General features: G+C 28.2%; 1 protein-coding gene across 2 annotated transcripts in view; it reads right to left on the bottom strand.

The window, feature by feature from the left end:
• Positions 1-20306, bottom strand: part of LOC136987357 (eukaryotic translation initiation factor 4 gamma 3-like) — a 112120-nt gene that overhangs the window by 41842 nt on the left and 49972 nt on the right. For both annotated transcript variants that reach the window (XM_067285099.1, XM_067285092.1), the window contains exons 8-9: positions 19125-19845; positions 3584-3711 (exon numbers count right to left, since the gene is read on the bottom strand). In XM_067285099.1, coding sequence (XP_067141200.1) covers positions 3584-3711; positions 19125-19845 — 849 coding nt within the window. The remainder of the gene's footprint in view (positions 1-3583; positions 3712-19124; positions 19846-20306) is intronic.

Here is a 20306-nt window from a genome sequence, read left to right on the forward strand (position 1 = left end):
AATTAATACCAAGTATTAAAACAGGCCAGAACAATAATTATATATTTAAAAATATTACAATATTTTGAAGAAGTTCTAAATCTTAATTTTGAAGAAACATTTTACCTTCTATCCAACTAAAACCAATTCATATTATTTATGATTATGTATACTTAAATAATAAGTACATATGGGTCACCTTACATGTATTTATTGAATTTGCATAAATGCCACCATTAGGTTTAATTTTGATTTATGTTCCAAATTTTTAAATTTAAATGCATTTAAAAAATGTTTGATTCCAAGAATTCCGTTTTTGAAATACGATTTGTTTAAGAACCTGAAGTAGACCTTAGGTAAGGTGGAAAGCATTAGTTTGATATTGTATTAAATGCTATGTTACCAGAATTAAAGGTTTAGTAATGGTGTTCAACTAAAACCTTCAGGAACAAACAATCTCCACAGGTGAAGTCAACCTTTTATGCCTCAATATTTTGGTAAAAATGTTTAAAAAGCAGTGCCTAGGTAGTAGCCCAATCATAGTAAATTATTTAAAAAAATATATTACAATTAATACAAAGTATTAAAACAGGCCAGGACAATAATTATATTTATATATATATTTAGTTCATTTTTTTTATTTAGTGTCAACCGTTAACAATTGCTTTCCATTCACTGTTGTCATAATGGAATTAATATTTAATTCAAAAATATTCACTAATTTTTCATGTTTGATAATAAAAAAAATAAAATGAATGATTTTACATGAAAGAACATCCTTGGGCTTTCAAAACAAATCATTCTGTGTAGAAAGTGACACTGCTACAAAATCATTTCAAAAACTATGAATTTTTACATTTAACTTTAACATGTCAAAATATTTTTTTACAGCTATGAATTAATTAATAAATATACCATCCAAAATGGCATTGAAAATACAGTAAATCATAAACATTCTAAAAATATGTTATTGTGAAAAGACAGACTAATTGAAGTTGAAGATGCTGCCGTGTGTTAATCTTGCAAAACATTTTTTTTGAGAATGAGAAGTGTATTTAATTTTGCAAAACAATCCGAAAAATCTAAATAAATTTTAAAACTTTTTTAATTTAATGAATATCATATTAAATAGTAAAGGTTATTCATTTTATTGAAAATTACCTGATTTTGATTAGATTATTTAAATTACACTACTTTATAGAGGAAAAACCACAACTTGAAAAAATGCTTGATATAAGACAAAACTTAAATACATAGACAAGTAGACTATGAATAAATGATTTTAATTTTGAGATTTTATAATGAATCTAATGGCCAAATATACAGAATAATTTGGCCTGACTCAATAGATTGTATTAATTTCATATCAGGAAATACATTTGACAACATTGCAATTAAATTGTGTCCTGAGAAAATACTAACCATGAGATATTAACTAGAGTCCACAATGCATCTTCATTTTGAGGGTGTAAGACAGAAACATTCACTCAATGGCCAATAGTGTCCCACATATTCTCAATTGAAGAGAGATCTTAAAATCATGCTGAACAAGAATCAGGATCAGTTAGGCAACTATATTATTTCCAGACTCTTGATTGGCAATCATCACTGTTTTGACAGAAGTGAGACTCATACTGAATATGACACTATCCTATTTATTTGTCATGTCAGGTAGTTCTAATAAAAATACCACCACAATCTTCCACAGGTAGGACTGCAAACCTGCCTCAACTAATGTATAAATCACATCTATGTTGATATTATAACATCGAAATCTTGTAAACTTCATTAAATATCAACAGCTATAAATAGTGGGTTACTACTGCATGATGTTGAATGCAGCAATCAATGTGTTCTGACATTTATCTATATGCTCCATTCCCTCTGACAATTCACGTTTCCATCTTCTAAATACTGCCTTGAAATTTGACCCACAGGTGTTACAATGCATTTCATTTCTGTCATGATACAACATAGAAACCAATCAGACATACTTGTCTATAATGAAACCTTTGGTATGTATTTGGTAAATGTATTTGTTTGATTAAAAGATTTTCTTTAGCATCTCAAAGACATTTTTTACTTCTTGAACTTTATCCAATACACAAGACAGTATAATTTTTCTATTTGCAGTCAAGGGAAAGTTGGTAAAGTTAGCATAACACTCATTTTCTTCCTTCATCTTGTTCCCTTATTAATTCAGAACTGAGATAACTTGCATAGCTCACCTGTCTAAATGTATGCTGCAATTTGCAAAGTATTTGTGACAAAATCTTAGTAGTGTGACATTTTCTTTGTCTAGTAATGTGTTTTACGATTTGAGAATTTAATGTTAAAAACACATATATTGTTATTTATATGCATCATTACTAATTAATAATCTGAAATAATTTAATTTCATTTATAAACTTTTCCAAACTTTCCTAAATCTAAACTGAATTATTTCAAATTTACTAATTTCCATCATTATCAATAAAAAATGATAATGTGAGAACCTGGACTTTATAAATGAAAGTTTAATCAACAAAAAAAAGGAGAAATTAGTCAATACAATATTGTCAGCAGTGATAATTCTCAACTTTTTTACCTGAGAGTGTCTCATCTCATCTTACGTGTTCTCAGTGCTGACAAGGACACTTTCCCGCAACCTTCTGCCCTCCTGGCTGTATTCTGTCACTTTAATATGACAAATAGTAGCCAGTTCAAGCAGTCGTCGCCAGTTCCTCCAAGAGTAAAAGTTGTTGCCAATTCCTTCCCAACACAAGAAGTCGTCACCAATTCCCCTACAACTCAAGAAGCTGTTGCCAGTTCCTCACTAGTTAAAGTTGCCGCCTGCTCCTCCAACAATATAGTCCGATCATCGCCTCCTCCGATAGAGGAATATCCTGACTCCAGAACTAGAAATCTCAATGCTGTGAGGCCCCAGAGATACTCGAGCTCACATGTTAAAAATATCATAAAAGTGTCAAATCAAGAAATCGGGCTTTGATTCTAACACTCATAAAATCAAAAAAGGCTGAAATATAATATTACATAAAAAAATTCTTTTTTAAAAAAGTATTTTTACATTCTGTCCTTTCTCACATCATAGTAACCAATAAAATCACTCAATTTGCAAATGGAAGTGAAGAGCCTCAAGAAAAAGGTTGACTCTTCTGTGTGTTTTTTTGTCCCATTCTTTTTAATGGGATGTGGATTAGGAGCCTGTATCAGAATTTCAAATCATGACTTGAAGTAAAGTTATTCTGCCATTGCAACTTTGTAAACCTAGAACTAGTTTATCGACAAACAATCATCTTAAATATTCAGGCTATAAATCCACTATTTTTAATAATTAATACTAAGTAATTATAAAGTAGATGATTCTAAATTATTTAAATTATAATTATTAACTTAGATAAGATATGGTGTCTAACATCTACCTTTAGTAGCAAATTACTTAGTATTAATTATTAAAAATAACAGATTTATAACCAGAGTATTTAAGGTGATCATTTGGCTATGTTTCTATATATATATTAGACTTAGGGTTGTTTAATGCACTAGAACTAGTTTATATATCTAAACATAAACATTAAGATAAAAATAGAAAATATTTTCTGACCTCTTTATCAGATTCTGATACATCTTCTTTATCCAGAAAAGCATCCATATCGCCACCCTCTTTACTTTCTCCTTTTTTATTCAATTCTTTTAATCTTTTCTTATTTTTATTGTTTTTCTTATTTTTTGCTGAAAAAATATAATTTTATAATTTAAATTTCTCTCTTCTCTCAATTAAAATTTATCATGTAGCCATTAACAATAAATAATATATAACAGATAAACTTCAATGAAATCAAACACAAATCAAATTGTACTTCCCATCAGTAGTTAATATGACATCAAAATATAGATAAATAATGAAATGTATTAGTCAATTACAATTAAATTGTACAGAATTATATAATCATTGAGTTTAAATCAATAAAAATATGGTTTAGTATAGGTGTATAAATCAACATATACATCTTATTTTTTTATTAATTTAAATATTTAATAAATTACATGAGTATCAAGAAATGACCTCAATATAGAGTAGAGATTAAACATATAAAACATAATAAAAATAAATTTGAACTTATCTATCTCTTAATAACTCGCACTCTCATTACAAGAATATACTGAGAATGAAAAACAACAATTGTTATTTAAAAGAAAAAAAAAGCTTTTAGAACCAAAAAAGATTAGAGAAAATTATAAGGAAACAGCAAAACTTTGTAATATAGTTTCTCATGAGGCTAATGCTCACAACTAGCAAAATACTCATCTCATACTTAAGAGAAAAATGTAGCTAATGAAGACAACAAACATGATTCACGCTAAAATATATAATAGTTTTGATACTAACCAATCACTAATAGGGTGATAAAATTATCATGCTCTTACATACATGTATAAAAAAAACCTGATGATTATGTTTTTTTTAGATCTAAATACTTCAAGTCTAAACAGCTGTAATGAATTTTGCATTCTAGTTTTGATGAACTAATAATCTGTTTGATGTTCTTACATTCACTTTTCATACTTTCTTTGTCAAGAATACTCAAGGGTTTTCATTTTAACTTTGTGATTTTTAAGCAAAACAAGATTGATTTATTTATTTTTAAAATGGAATCTGATTCAGTAAAATAAAATATAATTAAACAGAGCACAAATTATATTTTTTATCAATTAAAATTTATTTACAAATGTAAATTCATAATGAAATTATTTTCAAAACAATTCTTTTTTAGTCTCAAACTCAGTCATGGACTATATATCCAGGCTAAATTCAAGCTCACTAGATCTTATGTCTCAAACCACCGATTCTTTCCAAATTCTAATAATAATACAACACATTCAAATTAACATAACAAGGGTGCACAAATTATTGGACAATTTCATGACATAATTTCACTAATAATTAACAGAAATGCATGTTAACATCATTTGAAAGAGGAATATTTGAAGTTTTATACTGATCTTAAATGCATTTGATGTATTGCATTCAATATCTGTTTATATATGACAGCAGCAGTCATTGTGTAGAATAATTTAAAATTTTAGAAATAAATTAATAATTAATTAACTAGTTTTTACTTAAAGAGTTAATAGTTTAATTTACTGATTAATGAAGAAAACATGAAATAGCAGATAATATATTTATTAATATAAAACATGTTTAGTGACATTACTTAGATGATAATTATTCAGAATCTTGAGTATATTGATTAAAAAAAAATAACCTGCACACATTTATCTTATTATACAAATATAAATAAATCACCAGAATGGCAAATATAAACATCTTTACAAAACTTGATACATTACAATAACTCAACAACAACTGTTGTATGACATCAGGATTATTATAGCCATTATTTAGACTGATATCATATGGCAGTTGTAGAGTTACCAGAATGACAATTAATTATTGCATATGTTGAAGAAATATTTAAATTAAAAATATTTTGTTCTTCACATTTTGAAGATTCAACAGACTCTGGAATCATTTGTTGGACTATTTGCAGAAAAAAAAAGGTAATAAAAATGAATATCTAAAACAGGGGTTCTCAAAGTGGGCGTTACTGCCCCCCTGTGGGTGATGAGTAAATCTAGGGGGGTGCTGGAAGCAGGGTACTGAACAGTGACCAAAGGCAAAAGTTGGGGTCACTGATGGGTTAGGAGGCATTGGGTATAACTTTATGAAACAAAGGGGGCGGTGGATCAAAAAAGTTTGAAAACCCCTGATCTAAAAGAATATCATACTTTTATAAATTATTCTTGTATCCTCATTTGTCCCTTTGTTGTAAAAAAAACTACCATAATTTTGTGCTTGAAAGATAATTTGAAAGGGAAGCAGGTCATATGCTGATTTAAATTCCAATCACAAGTTAAAGTTGATTCACACTACAATTACTTTCTGTTTAATTGTTTCCAAATTTATTTTATTACTACTGCTGAGCAAAAAATATTTAATCATAAAATAAAAATGAAAAATCATATTTATTTATTTTTATACTTAATTTACATAATTGAGACAGTTCATAAACAGCTGTAATCAAATTACAGGGTGGCCAGTGAGTACTGGGGTGAATTTCTGTATTTCAGAGGGATTTCATTTTAAATCATTGCCTATAATTATTGAATAAATACAGTAGAGAGTCGTTAATCCGAAACCCCGGTTATCCAAACGTTTTCCAGTCGGACTGTGTTGTGCTTAATTGAACGTTTTTGATACTAGATTTACTTCTAAAGTATAATTTTTATGTTTTTATATTCTTCAATATATTTATTTTGTTTGTAACAAATAAAGAAATAATTTTTAACAATACAATAGCCTCGATTATTATTATAAAAATTTTCATTAGGCTTAAAATCGACAAAAATTCAACCCGAAGCAACACGCAACGGAGAAAAATTTGAACATCGGACAGGTTAATATATTTTTTCGTACATAATCGGATATCCAAACAAATCACTAATCCGAACAACCCCAGTCCCCAACTGATACGGATTAACGATTCTCTGCTGTAATGGAGAAAACTGAAATCTTCAATCTTCTTTAATCACAGTGCACAACAAATTCAATCTCATCAAAGAATATTTTGTTCTAATAAATACCAATTGATACACACTGTTCAGATATTTCATCCTTCTGTAAGAAAATAAAAGAAAACAACTCTCATATTACTAAACACCATAAATAGGGGTCACATTATATATCATTATTGAAAAATAACACTATCGTGAAACAATATTTCAAGTATATAATTTTATTACTACCTAGAGGTTATCTGTATTTAAAAGTCAATTTTAAAGCAGATATGATAATGTGGTGATGTAAATTTTTGCTGATTTTAACTTGTAATTATGAAATCATCAAATAGCTTTTCCTTTCTCTAAACTTAAAAAAATCTACACTTGTGAGCACTATGTTGGCCTCTTTATTCCTAGACTTATTACACCGTCACTGGACACAAGATCCTTTAGAAAATCAGTTTATTTTCCCAAAAAAGTATGCATTTCAGACCTTAAGACTTTTTTTTTACAAATATTTATGAAATTGATATATTCACATTAACAAAATGCACAATAAGATCTCAACGTTCAGTAAAATACCGATAACAAATCTATGAGAAGCTGGGGGTTAGAGAGTGATGCTCTAAATCCTTTTCCCCCGACATCAGGATGGTAAGTCCTGCTCAAGTGTCACTGGATGGCAGTTTAAATATACAGTACTTGTCTCAAGATCATTATATCTTGAGAACTGTTTTTTCTGACACCAGTTAAGATAGTAGTAGTTGCGTCCTAACTTACAATTATGCAAAATTATTGTTAAATAGGAGGGCTACATGTTGAGTGGGGAGATGCGATAAATCCATCAATAGGTTCCATTCTCCGCAGTAAGTCCACACAGAATCAAGTTAACAAATAAATAACAATTTAATGAACTAACATAAAGTGTACTATAACCAAATACTTTGGGTTATATACAGACATACACAACAATGTCTGGTACTATGACTAAGGACTAACATATATCAGTTATACAAATTTGAATCTTGGTCCCAAATGATAACGGGGAACTAACTACTTAAATCTAGGTTGACCAAGTGAGAGTTTACAATTCTAAATACACTATCTTGTACTCTACTTGTTTCCAGATCCAGTTTATCAAACATTGAGGAAACACTCTTGGATTGGCAGTTGGCAGTCAGTAGGGAAGTATCCGGGGAACAAGGAGATGTTCTGGACAATATGTCACAGTGTCACTATTCACAATGTAAAAGACACTTCTTGGTGAATGATCACCCCAAAGATAAGGTGTGTGGCCATTATATCCCCATCCAGTGTGGGAATTAGATCATGTGACCTTATGTTTTCTAGTGAAGACACTTCAAATGTGTCATTGATGGGCCGGTTTAGGGTGGTGGGAATTTGACTTGTCATTGGATTCACACTGAGAAATTGTTTAAGTTTCAACATTCTCACACATCAACAATTAGATATTGATAAATATCGTAAATCATCTAAAAACATTTTCTCCCACATTGTATTTAATTAATTACTTAACTCCCGGATCTCACAAATCCAATCATTATGTATATAATTAAATGTATTGATATGTCGTTTAGAGTAATACAATCATATACTTTTTTAAAATGCACAATGAAATCTCCACAATTGATAAATCATTGATTACAGATCCAAGTATTAGGTGTTTGATTAAACATACTGATATGATATTTAGAGCAGTATAATTAAAAAAAATATTACACAATGTTACAAGCCGGTCAACTGTTATATGTAATAAAAGACACTATTAAACCAATAAAATGTTTCACTGTATATTTACCCAAATGTACAGTGAAACATTTTATTGTTTTTTGCTCACAAGTATATATAAAGGCTAGATAAGAAGCATATTATGGTATTTATAAGAATCTCTTATAAAATGTGAAAACATTCTTTTTGCACTGCAGACAAATATCTATCATTATATTTTTCCTCAAGACCACCAAAGGTTTATATGAATGCCTTGTTCTTAGTTTTCTCCCTTCATATTTTATATGTCAATCTATATTATTATTAGATACTTCTAGCAATGAATTGAATCTTAAAAGAAATTCCAGGTTAATCAATTGCAAATTCTTTTAAGGTTCAATTCATTGCTATTTTGTATGATATATTTCAGGCTTGCAGAGTTGGAACTAGATACTTCTATTTAAACTTGTATCTTGAAAGCTAATAAGTTTCCAATAATTCTCCCTCTCTATGTGGTAAGTCTCAGTGTAAATTTAAGTCAAATTTTGCAACTTTTTGTTATATAAACATATGTTCTAGTCAAGCAATGTGTAAAACATGGCAAAAAGAATAATTTTCAGGGAAGAGACAAGTTTTTAAAAATGAACTAAATGCTAATAACAAAATCTCCATTACATCAGACTCCACACAAGATGTGACATGTGATTCCTCTTTATCTTCCACCCTCTCAACCTTTCAGAACCAAAATTTAACATCATCAATGTCCCTTACATACAAACTACCATGCCAAATTTCATATCATCATCATTACTCCATCTGAGATATTAATTGAAATTTCCCCCATTTTTGTTTTTTGGGAGGTTCACAAGGTCTGAAAACGTGAAGATTTGCAAAAAACTCAGAGTCAAATTTGACACAATTTCAATATTTTCCCGTTATATATACATAACAGCTGAAAAAGTAAAATACTTGTTAATTTGATTAAAATGAGTTTATCAATGAAACAAATTTAGTAATTAATTATATATTATTGTATAATATATAATAGCAAGGATCATTAAGAATATATTAATTGTATTCTTAATAATCCTTACTATTTAATATGTCTCATAAACAATCATATAAATACAAAATACTGAGCATCAAAAACCTCTTTAATAAACAAACACTGAAAAATAATACGAATAAAAAGATATACAGAGTCCACGGAGAAAAACATTGTTGGTTGTTCCAGCAAGGTATATTATATTAACATAAGGAATATGTTCCAGTTCAAGTACAATTACTAATTGTATAGGCTACATAGAAAATAGCAATAATGGGAAATGTATATAAATTTTAAATTTTATCTTAAAGATAAAATACCTGTTGTGTATAATCTCCTGATGATAGAATAGAAAATCTGGAGGTGTTTGAACAAGCCACGATATTTTATTCCCATTTTAAAACTTCATCTAAGGCTTTGCCTCTAAAAAAAATGGTCACCACATTTTCAAAACAATGACGTCATCACAATATAAATCACTATCCATATAGCATGTAGACTACAGAACAGTGTGAAGTCAAATTCAGTACTGAGGCAAAAAATTGAATATCGAAAAGAATCCTCCCATATTTCTGATCTCCTGCATCAAACTGTAATAATTTCAAATATAACATCCAGAATAATAATTATTTATGTCCTAAAGACAAGAAAAGGATAAAAAATTGTGGATAGTTTTGAAAATTTAATCATATTTTAAATAAAGTTGTCACTTACTTTTAAATATTTTCTTTAAAATAATTCCTGAAATTGAACAGTTTGGAAGATAAACTAAAATTTTAAACAGACTCTAAGAGTGTTAAAACCAGAATATTCTGTCACTGCCAACTGAAACTAACGCTTTACAAAGAAATTCTGAAAACAGACAACTCTAACTACCTGCATGTATACCCAAATTAAATCAAGACCGACACAGTACTTTATCCACACTTTCTGAAATTATTATGTTTCAATTGATTTGACTTTAATTTTATTTTAAATTAATTAATTAATTAATTTAAAATAAAATTAAAGTCAAAACTAAAATCAAATGTGGAACTGTGGCAGTGCAGAGTAGGGGCAGCAAATCATGGATGTGGGAACTGGCAACCTATGCCCACGGTGGCCAAACTGTGGCTCTTTTCTAGTATACTTGTGGCTCAATGCAAGATACTTAAATTTATACCAAATTTGTTTTTTATTTTAATCTTGCTTTTATTATTTTTTTTATGTATGTATCCTGAATAATATAAAATAAATAATATATTTTGTTTGAAATAAAAAAGTCAAAATATGGCATTCAATTCATTTCGAATAGTGCAAGAAGAATTGTTAGACATGATTGCTCTTAAAAATACTACACGTGGTGTTGATATAAAAAAAGCACTTGATGATGTTCTTAAAACAGTCCCAAAAAATAAGTTAGTTAGTGTTGCTACAGATGGAGCTGCCGCAATGGTGGGTCAAAACATAGGTTTAATTGGTCTTTTAAAAAAAAGATGAAACCATTCTGGACTTTATCCTTATTCATTGCATTTTACATTGCAAACATTTAATTGCAAAACACTTAAATTTTGAGCATGTATTTACACCAGTATTAAAAATTGTAAATTATATTGCACAAATGCAAAAAACCATTGTCAATTTCGAAATTTTACTGAAGACTGTAATTTAACTAAACCAATACAGATTTATCTTTGTACTGCGTAGTAAGGTGGTTGTCTACGTACGATGTTTTATATAAATTTGTTGCATTGATAGAACCCATATCTGAATTTTTGGATACAAAAAAACAATCATACTCACAACGGAAAGATAGTAATTGGAATCAGGACCTAATGTTCTTTTGTGATATTATGGAACATTTGAAAATTCTAAATGTATCATTGCAAGGTAAAAATAAAGATATTTCGGAATTGATGCAAAATATTTTTAGTTTTAAAAATAAATTAAAATTATTTGAAAGGGATATTACTGATAAAATTTTTAACCATTTTCCATGTCTAAAAGCTCATGCTGCAACATTTAATGTTTCATTTAATGCAATTGATAATTACAAAAACAAATTAAAATCTATGTTTGACGATTTTGAAGAGAGATTTGCTGATCTAGAAGAATTTAAACCATCTATTACATTTCTATTAAATCCATTCCAACATGACGTAGTCAACAATGGCTTACCACTTATAAAACAAATACTTCCAGAAACAGCTATAGAAATGGAATTGATTGAAATGCAAGAAGATGCAGGCCTGCAAATGGTTTACAAATCCGAAAAATCAATTAACGAGTTTTGGAACACTGTACCCACACAAAAATATGGACGTTTAAAAAATGGAGCATGTCGACTGTTATCATTATTTGGGTCAATGTATGAAGTTGAATCTCTATATTCTAATATGAAATTTATTAAATTGAAATTCCGTCCGCAGCTTACCAATTCCCATTTAAATGAATTGTTCAGAAGTGCCGTTACAAATTACACACCAAATTATCCAATATTAGTTTACAATTTACAAATTCCTCCTTCAACTAGTAAAGAATAAATATTAAATGATTTCATTTTGTATTTTTTTTTTTTTTTTTGTGTTAGTCAATCGATTTATTGTTATTATTTTTAATAGTGGTGCAATCTTTTAAAGCTTTATGTATCAATATGATTTTTTTTTATTGTCATGCAAGTTAATTAATAAATGTGATTTTTTCAAAATTGTGTTAGTACTGTTTATTTTACTATATAAAAACTGACCAAATTTGTCTTTAGCTGTGGAAAATATATATATATATATATGCGGATATGCGGCTCTTCAACGATTTCTGTTTTCAATATATGGCTCAAGTTCTAAAAAGTCTGGCCACTCCTGACCTATGCCACCCCATCTGGCTACATCCCTGATTATTCCTGACTATTATTTTTGATGGATTGTGTCCTACTTGGTTGATACCACTACCTAATACTTTCTCAATAAACAATTAAAAACCAATAAAACTTCAATTAAACTGAATATTTGAAATTTTCAATACAATACACAAATATTAAATTAAAACAGATTCTTTACACCTACTATCAGCATAAAATAATTAATTTTAATGATTATTCAGTATACAGTGTCAACTATCTTAAACAAATTTTGTAATTGAACTGATTAAAAATTAGCCTTACTTTAGCCTAAAGTAATTTAGCGTTCAGATATATGCTTGGATATATAATGAGCTACATGTATAATTACTATTTCTCCTATTTATTTACAATGATGTTGACAAACATGAACAATTAATGGCAAACAACATTCCCACTGATATATTCATGAGATAAATTAGTATTTAATTTACAAATCATTCAATATATTTTTGTTTAAAATTCTAAGAATAATTTTTTCACATATTTTTTACCTTAATATCAGAATTTATTAATTAAAAATAAACTAACAATTCATCAATGTATTCATATTGGAGAATATATATAATAATATAAATTTTTATGATTATTAAAATAAATTAATTATACCAAATGCATAAACATTCATCAATAAAATAAACTGTAATTGAATTAAATACATTTTTGTAACATAATATATATTACTTGTATACAATTATTAAGCTTCTAACCATCCTATTTTGTCAATCTCAATCTTTTAGTATCATATAATAGATATTTAAATTGCATCACTGTAAGAGTCTGATAAGAGATTTGTATCTGACCAATAATTACCTAACTGATAAGAGCCATTTTATTATATTCTAAGCCAAAATGCATTTTAGATGGATCAGAATAAAGTAATGAATATTTATCTAATACATTAGCAATATGAAAGTTTCAATGTGTGATAACCCTTTATAAATATATCTATTACAGGTATCCCTCATACAACACAGTTCAAAAATTGGGGAAATCCCCCATACAACCCTGTTTCCAGTTTCACTTTAACATTGTTCTTTGGTAAATTTCCCAAACTTAGTACAGCTCTTTTTGCTGCCTCTCGTCTTGTACAGGTATTCGGTAATTTCCAGGATTTTTTTTACTTTTATTTTTGTGTGTTTATAGTTAGTGTATTCATATTTGTACATTATCAGTCTGTAAATTTTATTTATCTATTCATGGACTTGTGCACTAGATGTTCAGAAAGTTTTAAAGTTAAAATTGTTCCAGTCAAATCAGTTTTGCTTGGTATAAATCAAAAGTTTTTTGATTCATTCCTGATGAAGGTCAATTAATTGACAAAAACATTTGATGCTATAATAAAATAGACTGCATTTTAAAGGTTTGTAAGGTTTAGTTATTTATTCATAAGTGCAGTTAGAGAAGAGGATATCAGCTAACTCAAGGACTTTTGAGTGGTCTTTTCAAGGTCTTAATGATGTTGAACAGGACATCATATAGCAGGCAAAAGCATGGTTCTATTCATATTGATGGGTACAGTGACTGAAAGTCACAAACAGCAAAATATGGTTTTTCTTATGATTAAATTGCAGAATGTCTCAACATTAGAGCCAGAAAGCACCACTCAAAAATTTAGCTTTTTTTTAATTTATATACTTTCCTATGAACCTAGAACCATTGTATTTTTATTTTAAAAAATTGGGAAAGACCACAAATTTATTTCAAATGACCATATAAGTTCATTTTCACAAATGAATCTGTGATCTCACTGCCAAAGCCAAATTTGTGCGCTTTGGTGTTTTTGGTGATAATCTGCTATTAAAAACACCATAACACATTGATTATTTCCATTTTGGATCCATTGTTTCCAAAATGGAAATAATCAATGTGTGCGTAACACCCTTACAGGAATAAATTTTTGAATTGAAATAACTTGATTTCTAGTTTGCATCAGAAGTTCATATACAGTTTATCAGGGCGTCCTGGCCCTAAGCTTCTTATATCTAGTCTTAGCTTTCATCTATCTAACTCTATTCTCAAGATTAAGGGAAGACAGACAGTTGGACAGACAGACAACAGTGGGAATTTATAGGTCTACAATTTTTTCAAATTGCAGCCCAACAATAAAATTTGTTGACACTATAATGGAAACAAGTATTCAATGTATATAGTCACCAAGTAACAAAAGTATATGTAGTTTTCAAACTTGTTCAATGTTTTCTTAAGAAAATCTGCACATTGCTAGATACCATATTTACTCTGGTATAAGACGATCTCGCATACAGGATGAAGTGTGACTTTAGAGATCAAAATAAAGAAAATTAGATTTATTAATACAATTCTAATTTTATTTCATTTAATCACAAATAAAATATTATGCACATAGTAAGGCACACAATCATGTTTGCCTTAATACATGATGAATGGAAAACAAAACCAAAACATTATAATGCACATGACCGAAAAAAGTTTATTTTTAATGATTCAGAATGTGCTAATATTCATTAAAAATAACAATTTAACTAACATAAAATAACTACATTTATAATCATTGATAAGTGACCTGTATTTCATTTATGTTTTAATAAATAACCAGAAACTATTTTCTGCGAACAAATGAGATGCAATATGGTTTTTAATTAATGGACATAGGATTAAACCAATAAACAAAGGAAAGTGTGTCTTAATTTGTTTAGAGTAGGTGCCAACTTATGATAAATAGACTGTAGACCTATAATGACAGCATGAAGTATACATGGTTCACAGAAATTATTGCAAAAACACAAAGAATCCTTTGCTTGTGTGTATAGGATGACCTAGGTTATTGAAGCAGTGAAAAATGAATAAAAACCTTGTCTTATATGCAAGTGAATATGGTATATCAGCTAGTTTGTCATAAAACATCAAAGAATTGCAATTATTAGTATATTTTAATCAAAATATTCTATATGCTCATTTCTTCTAGTTTTTGATCAAAGTATTTTAGGAATAATTAAATCTCTTAAAAAGATGATTATTCTCAATAAATTTTTATTAATTACTTTGATAAGATGTATTATTTTGGGATCATTATTTTAAAAAAAAAAGTTTCCAATTTGGTCACAAATTATCCCAAAAGAAAAATTAATTTATCTGAGAATTCATTTGAAGATCTATGGAATATCTAAATTTATCTTTATTATTATTTTTTATTATATTTTTAAATATAATATAAAATAGGGTCTTTCAAAAAGGATTACAGGATTTCAATTATTATACAATCATCATCTGTAGCCAATTTTTTTTTTTTTTTGGTAACATCTATCACATATATTATGATTAATGCTGCTTGTCATTTATTGTTAAGTATTGTAAAAAAACATTTACAAGAACTTTACTTCATTTATGGACTTGTTACATCAAGGAGAAGTGCATACAAAAACAATTGTCATCTTATAGTTTTTGTGTGCACTTCTTGATGTAACAAGTCGTTAAATGAAGATTCTTGTAAATTTCTGTCACATATAATTTGACAATTTCAGTCATGGCTACATATATACAAGAACATATTCTTATTGCAAAAAATTATCATGAAAATAAGTATTTCTTAAAAAATATTCATCAAAAATGACATAATGTGTTTGGCATACATAAGTGCCCAACAGAGCTCACAATTCATAACCTAATAACCAAAGGTTGAGAAGACATTGTGATTGGGACTGAATTCGAAATGGGCTCAATCGATAGCCCATAGTGACCCCCTACTAGTGCTAGAGTAAAATAAAAATTGATGTGTACAATTTTCCACAAAATGGAAAAAAGTCAATTTTCTTAACATTGGCCCTATGGGGAAAATCTGACTTTTAATTGCTTAGATGACCTTGGTCCCACCAATAGTTTTTGATGAAACTCACAGAGTAGAAAGAAGATCAGAATAGACGATTTCTGGCAAAGTTTGAAAATGCAATTAGTTATGGTTCGGCTGCTAGGAGGTGCGACATTTTTAAATTTTTTCTCAATGCCAAACAGTAGGCTGCTGTTAATATGTCTGTGCAATAGTCTAATTTCTTTCCTATGACACATATGAAAATATCAATCTAAAAAACTATCGTGATTTGACAAGGATTTTTGAAAATGATGAAGTTGAAGATGTCAGAAAATGAAGATGATATGTGAAAAAATAATATTTTATAACCTAATACTATTTATCACATCAATTATTTGTGTATTTTCTGTCATAACTCATTAAATAAAACTGATTCCTAGCTTGAAATTGAGAAAAAATGTAAAAAAAATGTCACATCTCCTAGTGGCCAATCCATAACTACTTGCATTTTCAAACTTCGTGAGAAATTGTCTATTCTGACCTTTCTAACCTGTGAGTTTCATCAAAAACTATTGGTGGGACCAAGGTCATCTTAGCGATCAAAAGTCAGATTTTCCCCATAGGGCCAATGTTAAGAAAATTGACCTTTTTCCATTTTGTGGAAAATTGTACACATCAATTTTTATTTTACTCTAGCATTAGTAAGAGGTCACTATGGGCTATTGATTGAGCCCATTTCAAATCCGGTCCCAATCACAATGTCTTGTGTCTTCTCAACCATTGAAGAGTCTAAGATAGTTTTTAATCATCCAATACTTAGTAGGCTGAGGAGTGTTAGAACAAATGAAAACATCAGTGAAGTGTGTGAAAGTGTTGAATGGGATCTAAGAATGCCAATTTTGCATTAATTACAAAGCTTACAACTAACACCATCAACTGTTGATGGATTTGGCTGCCACACAACTTGTGACAATCTCACCTTCCAGGGTAAATAATTTCTTGAAAAGGTGATGTCAACTGGTCTCCAAGATCATGTGATTTGATGTCAGTAAACTTCTTCCTTTGGTGTTTACTGAAAGGAAGCGTCTATGCTAACAATCTACAAACCATAGTCAATCTTAAACACAACATTTATCGCATTATTCAAGAAATCATATCAGAAACATCCCAAAACATTATTGAGAACTTTGATGACATCCAGTCATCAATAGATGTTTGTAGATGTAGTTATGGGGAATATTTGTATGATATCATCTTCAAAGTATAATTGTCATGGATCATTAGTTAAAATGAAATAAGTGAGCCACTCATATTAAACTGCATTTTATTCACATTTTGGAGACTCTCTGCTTAAAGTATATTATATAATAATGACTGATATATCTAAGTTTTAATAAAATAAAACACAGTTTTACATTTGGATTTATAATTAATAAATACATTATTAATTAATATTTAATTTTTATTTTATCTTATTTGTAATTTATTCTTACTTTTTATAAAGAGGTTGGCCTATTAAATCTAGTTCTGAAATGGTCAACAAACAAAAAATCTTGGAAAATCCCAATTTAAATAATATATATAATAAATGTTCAATAAAATATGTATAATTAATCTAGTTTATTAATAAATTATATTTTTAAAATTTATCATATTTATATTTTCTCTGTATTGAAACAGTGTCCTCTTTTATGTTATATTTTGAGACACCATGAAGTGTTGTCACTAGACACTGGACTTTCTCACATCCACTTTATTTTCTTATGTACTTTACAGTATTTAAAATAATTGTTCCAGTCCAGTAATAGTCCAGTGACTAGTGTCAACACTTTATGGTGTCTCAAAATATAATATTTATATTTATTAAGTATATTTATTTTTAATAATATAAAAGCAAATATGAAAAAAAGTAATATAATTTTTCATATGTTCCTGCATATTAATAATATTTTATAACAAAATTACCCAAAAAACTATTAAAGCATAAAAAATTTATACTAAATAATAACATTTATTTTTCGAGTTGCTATTCTAAAAAATATTTAATTTTTTTAATACAATTGATTATTAAACAAAACTATTAATTAGCATGTGAACAAATTTTTTTAAAAAACTTTTTAACAATTAATATGCAGGAAACATAATTTTTATTTGTAATAAATAAAAAATATCAATTACTTTTAAAAACATAATACTTCTTTTTGAGCTAATCCAGTGGTTCTTAACCAATGTTCTGTAAACTTGCCTTACATATTTGACAAAAAAAATTTTTAAAGATTTTTTACAAATGTATTTTGATGTATTACAACAAATTACATTATTCATAGATAATTCCTTGTTTCTATTTTATTCAATACAATAAAGTTTATTGCTTCATTGCTTTGTGAGAATAGTATCATTTGTTGATTTTTAAATATATTAATGCTAATGCTCTATGTAATAAAGAGTATATGAATGGTGTTCTAAGACATCAGAAAGGTTGAGAACCAATGATTTAATTATTATTGTAAAGCAGTGATGAGTAACCTTTTCTGGACGTAAGCTGCAACTACTCGGCTTCCAGCAGCAGTGTGGGTTTTTTTTCTCACAGAGTTGCAGGCCTTAAGCCTACTGAGTATCTGCATATTCCATAACCATCAGTAGACTAGGTTTTAATTTGTTTCAAAAACTGTTATTCAATACCAGATTGCAAAGCAGTTTGTGAATCCTTTTATGTATTACATCTTAAAGATGGTTGCTTAGATAGCTGCAAACATTTAATTAATGAATTTAATGACTAATTTGGCTAGTAAAGGTTTAAGATTGGTTTAATGACATACTAAATTCTAAAATATATGCTAGTGATAAGCAAATTAATAATATATAGTTTATTCTAATTTTTTCACTGGTCAAGTTTAGTTTGAATATTCCTTGTAATGGATAGCAGCTTAATTACAGTTGCATAATGACATGAATCAGAAAACAACAAAATAAAATTACATTTCCAATGCCCCAGGATCTGTATATTAAGACCTTGTGGGTCATGGATAGAAAAATTTTCAAAATATTATTCATTATAGATTAAAAAGAATGTTGAAAAGTAGTGATTTATATAATTTTAAAAAAGTATATCAAGCATAACATAACCTAATTACTATTCATTATCTTACCTTCTACAACTTCTTTGACTTCATTAGTTGTTGCTTCTCCTGCAATTTCGCCATTTTGAGGTGAAACACATTTTTGTTTTTCATCTATATCTGACTGAGTTTCAATGAACTGAAGTGTGTTTGACTTATTTTCATATATTTCTCGATTTAAACCAGGTGATTTTTCAATTATCTCTCTTTCATCAATTCTCCTACTTGATTTATTTGAAAGACTTATTTCATCTATATATTCATCAAAATTTTCATTCATCTGCAATTCATTATGAGGTTCTAACATTTTATTTGTGTTTATTATTAAATTTGATCTGCATAGTTCAATATCTACAGAAGAGGTAGACTGACTGTCTGGTATTAATTCAGATTTATCACAAACACACTTTTCTGGTCCAACACAATCTATTACCTGAGCCATCATTGATACATTTGTTTCAACATTAGGCCTATCAATTTCTTTTTTAATTTCTTCAATTGTGTCTATCCTATTATCAGGTGGTCCATTTTCATTTAATATCACATTTGTTTCAATAAAATCATCACTTTCTGATAACCGATTGTTGGAGTCAGTTTCTTGCTGTTCTACAATCACATTATTCACTAAAGAAGCTTGTTCTAGATTTACAGAAACATTCTGTAATGATGACTTAATAGAAGTTCCATTAGCAAGTGCTGCAACTTGAGCTGCAAACATGGCAGCAATATGATTGTCCTGGTGCCCAGAATCCTGTAAAATAAAAGTTTAAAGCATTTATTTATATTAAATTAATTTAATGTTTAATTTCAATATTCAAATTAAAGAATTACTATAAAATAATTTAATGTTCATAAAATTTTTACTGTAGCAACACAGGCACCAAAGTGTGATTTGAATTCCAATTAAAAACACAGGGCAGAACAAAAGTTTCTGGTACAGCTGTTCCTCTGAATCAATTGCATAAAAGTAAAAATAAATACCCATTCATTATTCCAAAATAGTATAACTGCATTAATAGCCAATGTGTCGTGTCCACTATTTCAACTCACTTTTCTAAATATTGTCCAAAACTTTCATTAAGATTACAAATTCATCTTGTATGACCAAGTTCTATTCTTCCAAATAAATATATAACAAATAACTAAATATAACAAAAGTTTCTAATAAGTACCAGTTACTTTTTACAAATTTTTCTATGCAAAATTCATGAG

The sequence above is a fragment of the Centruroides vittatus genome, unplaced genomic scaffold (assembly GCF_030686945.1).
Source record: "Centruroides vittatus isolate TY-2023 unplaced genomic scaffold, ASM3068694v2 contig_1218, whole genome shotgun sequence".
Lineage (NCBI taxonomy): Eukaryota > Metazoa > Arthropoda > Arachnida > Scorpiones > Buthidae > Centruroides > Centruroides vittatus.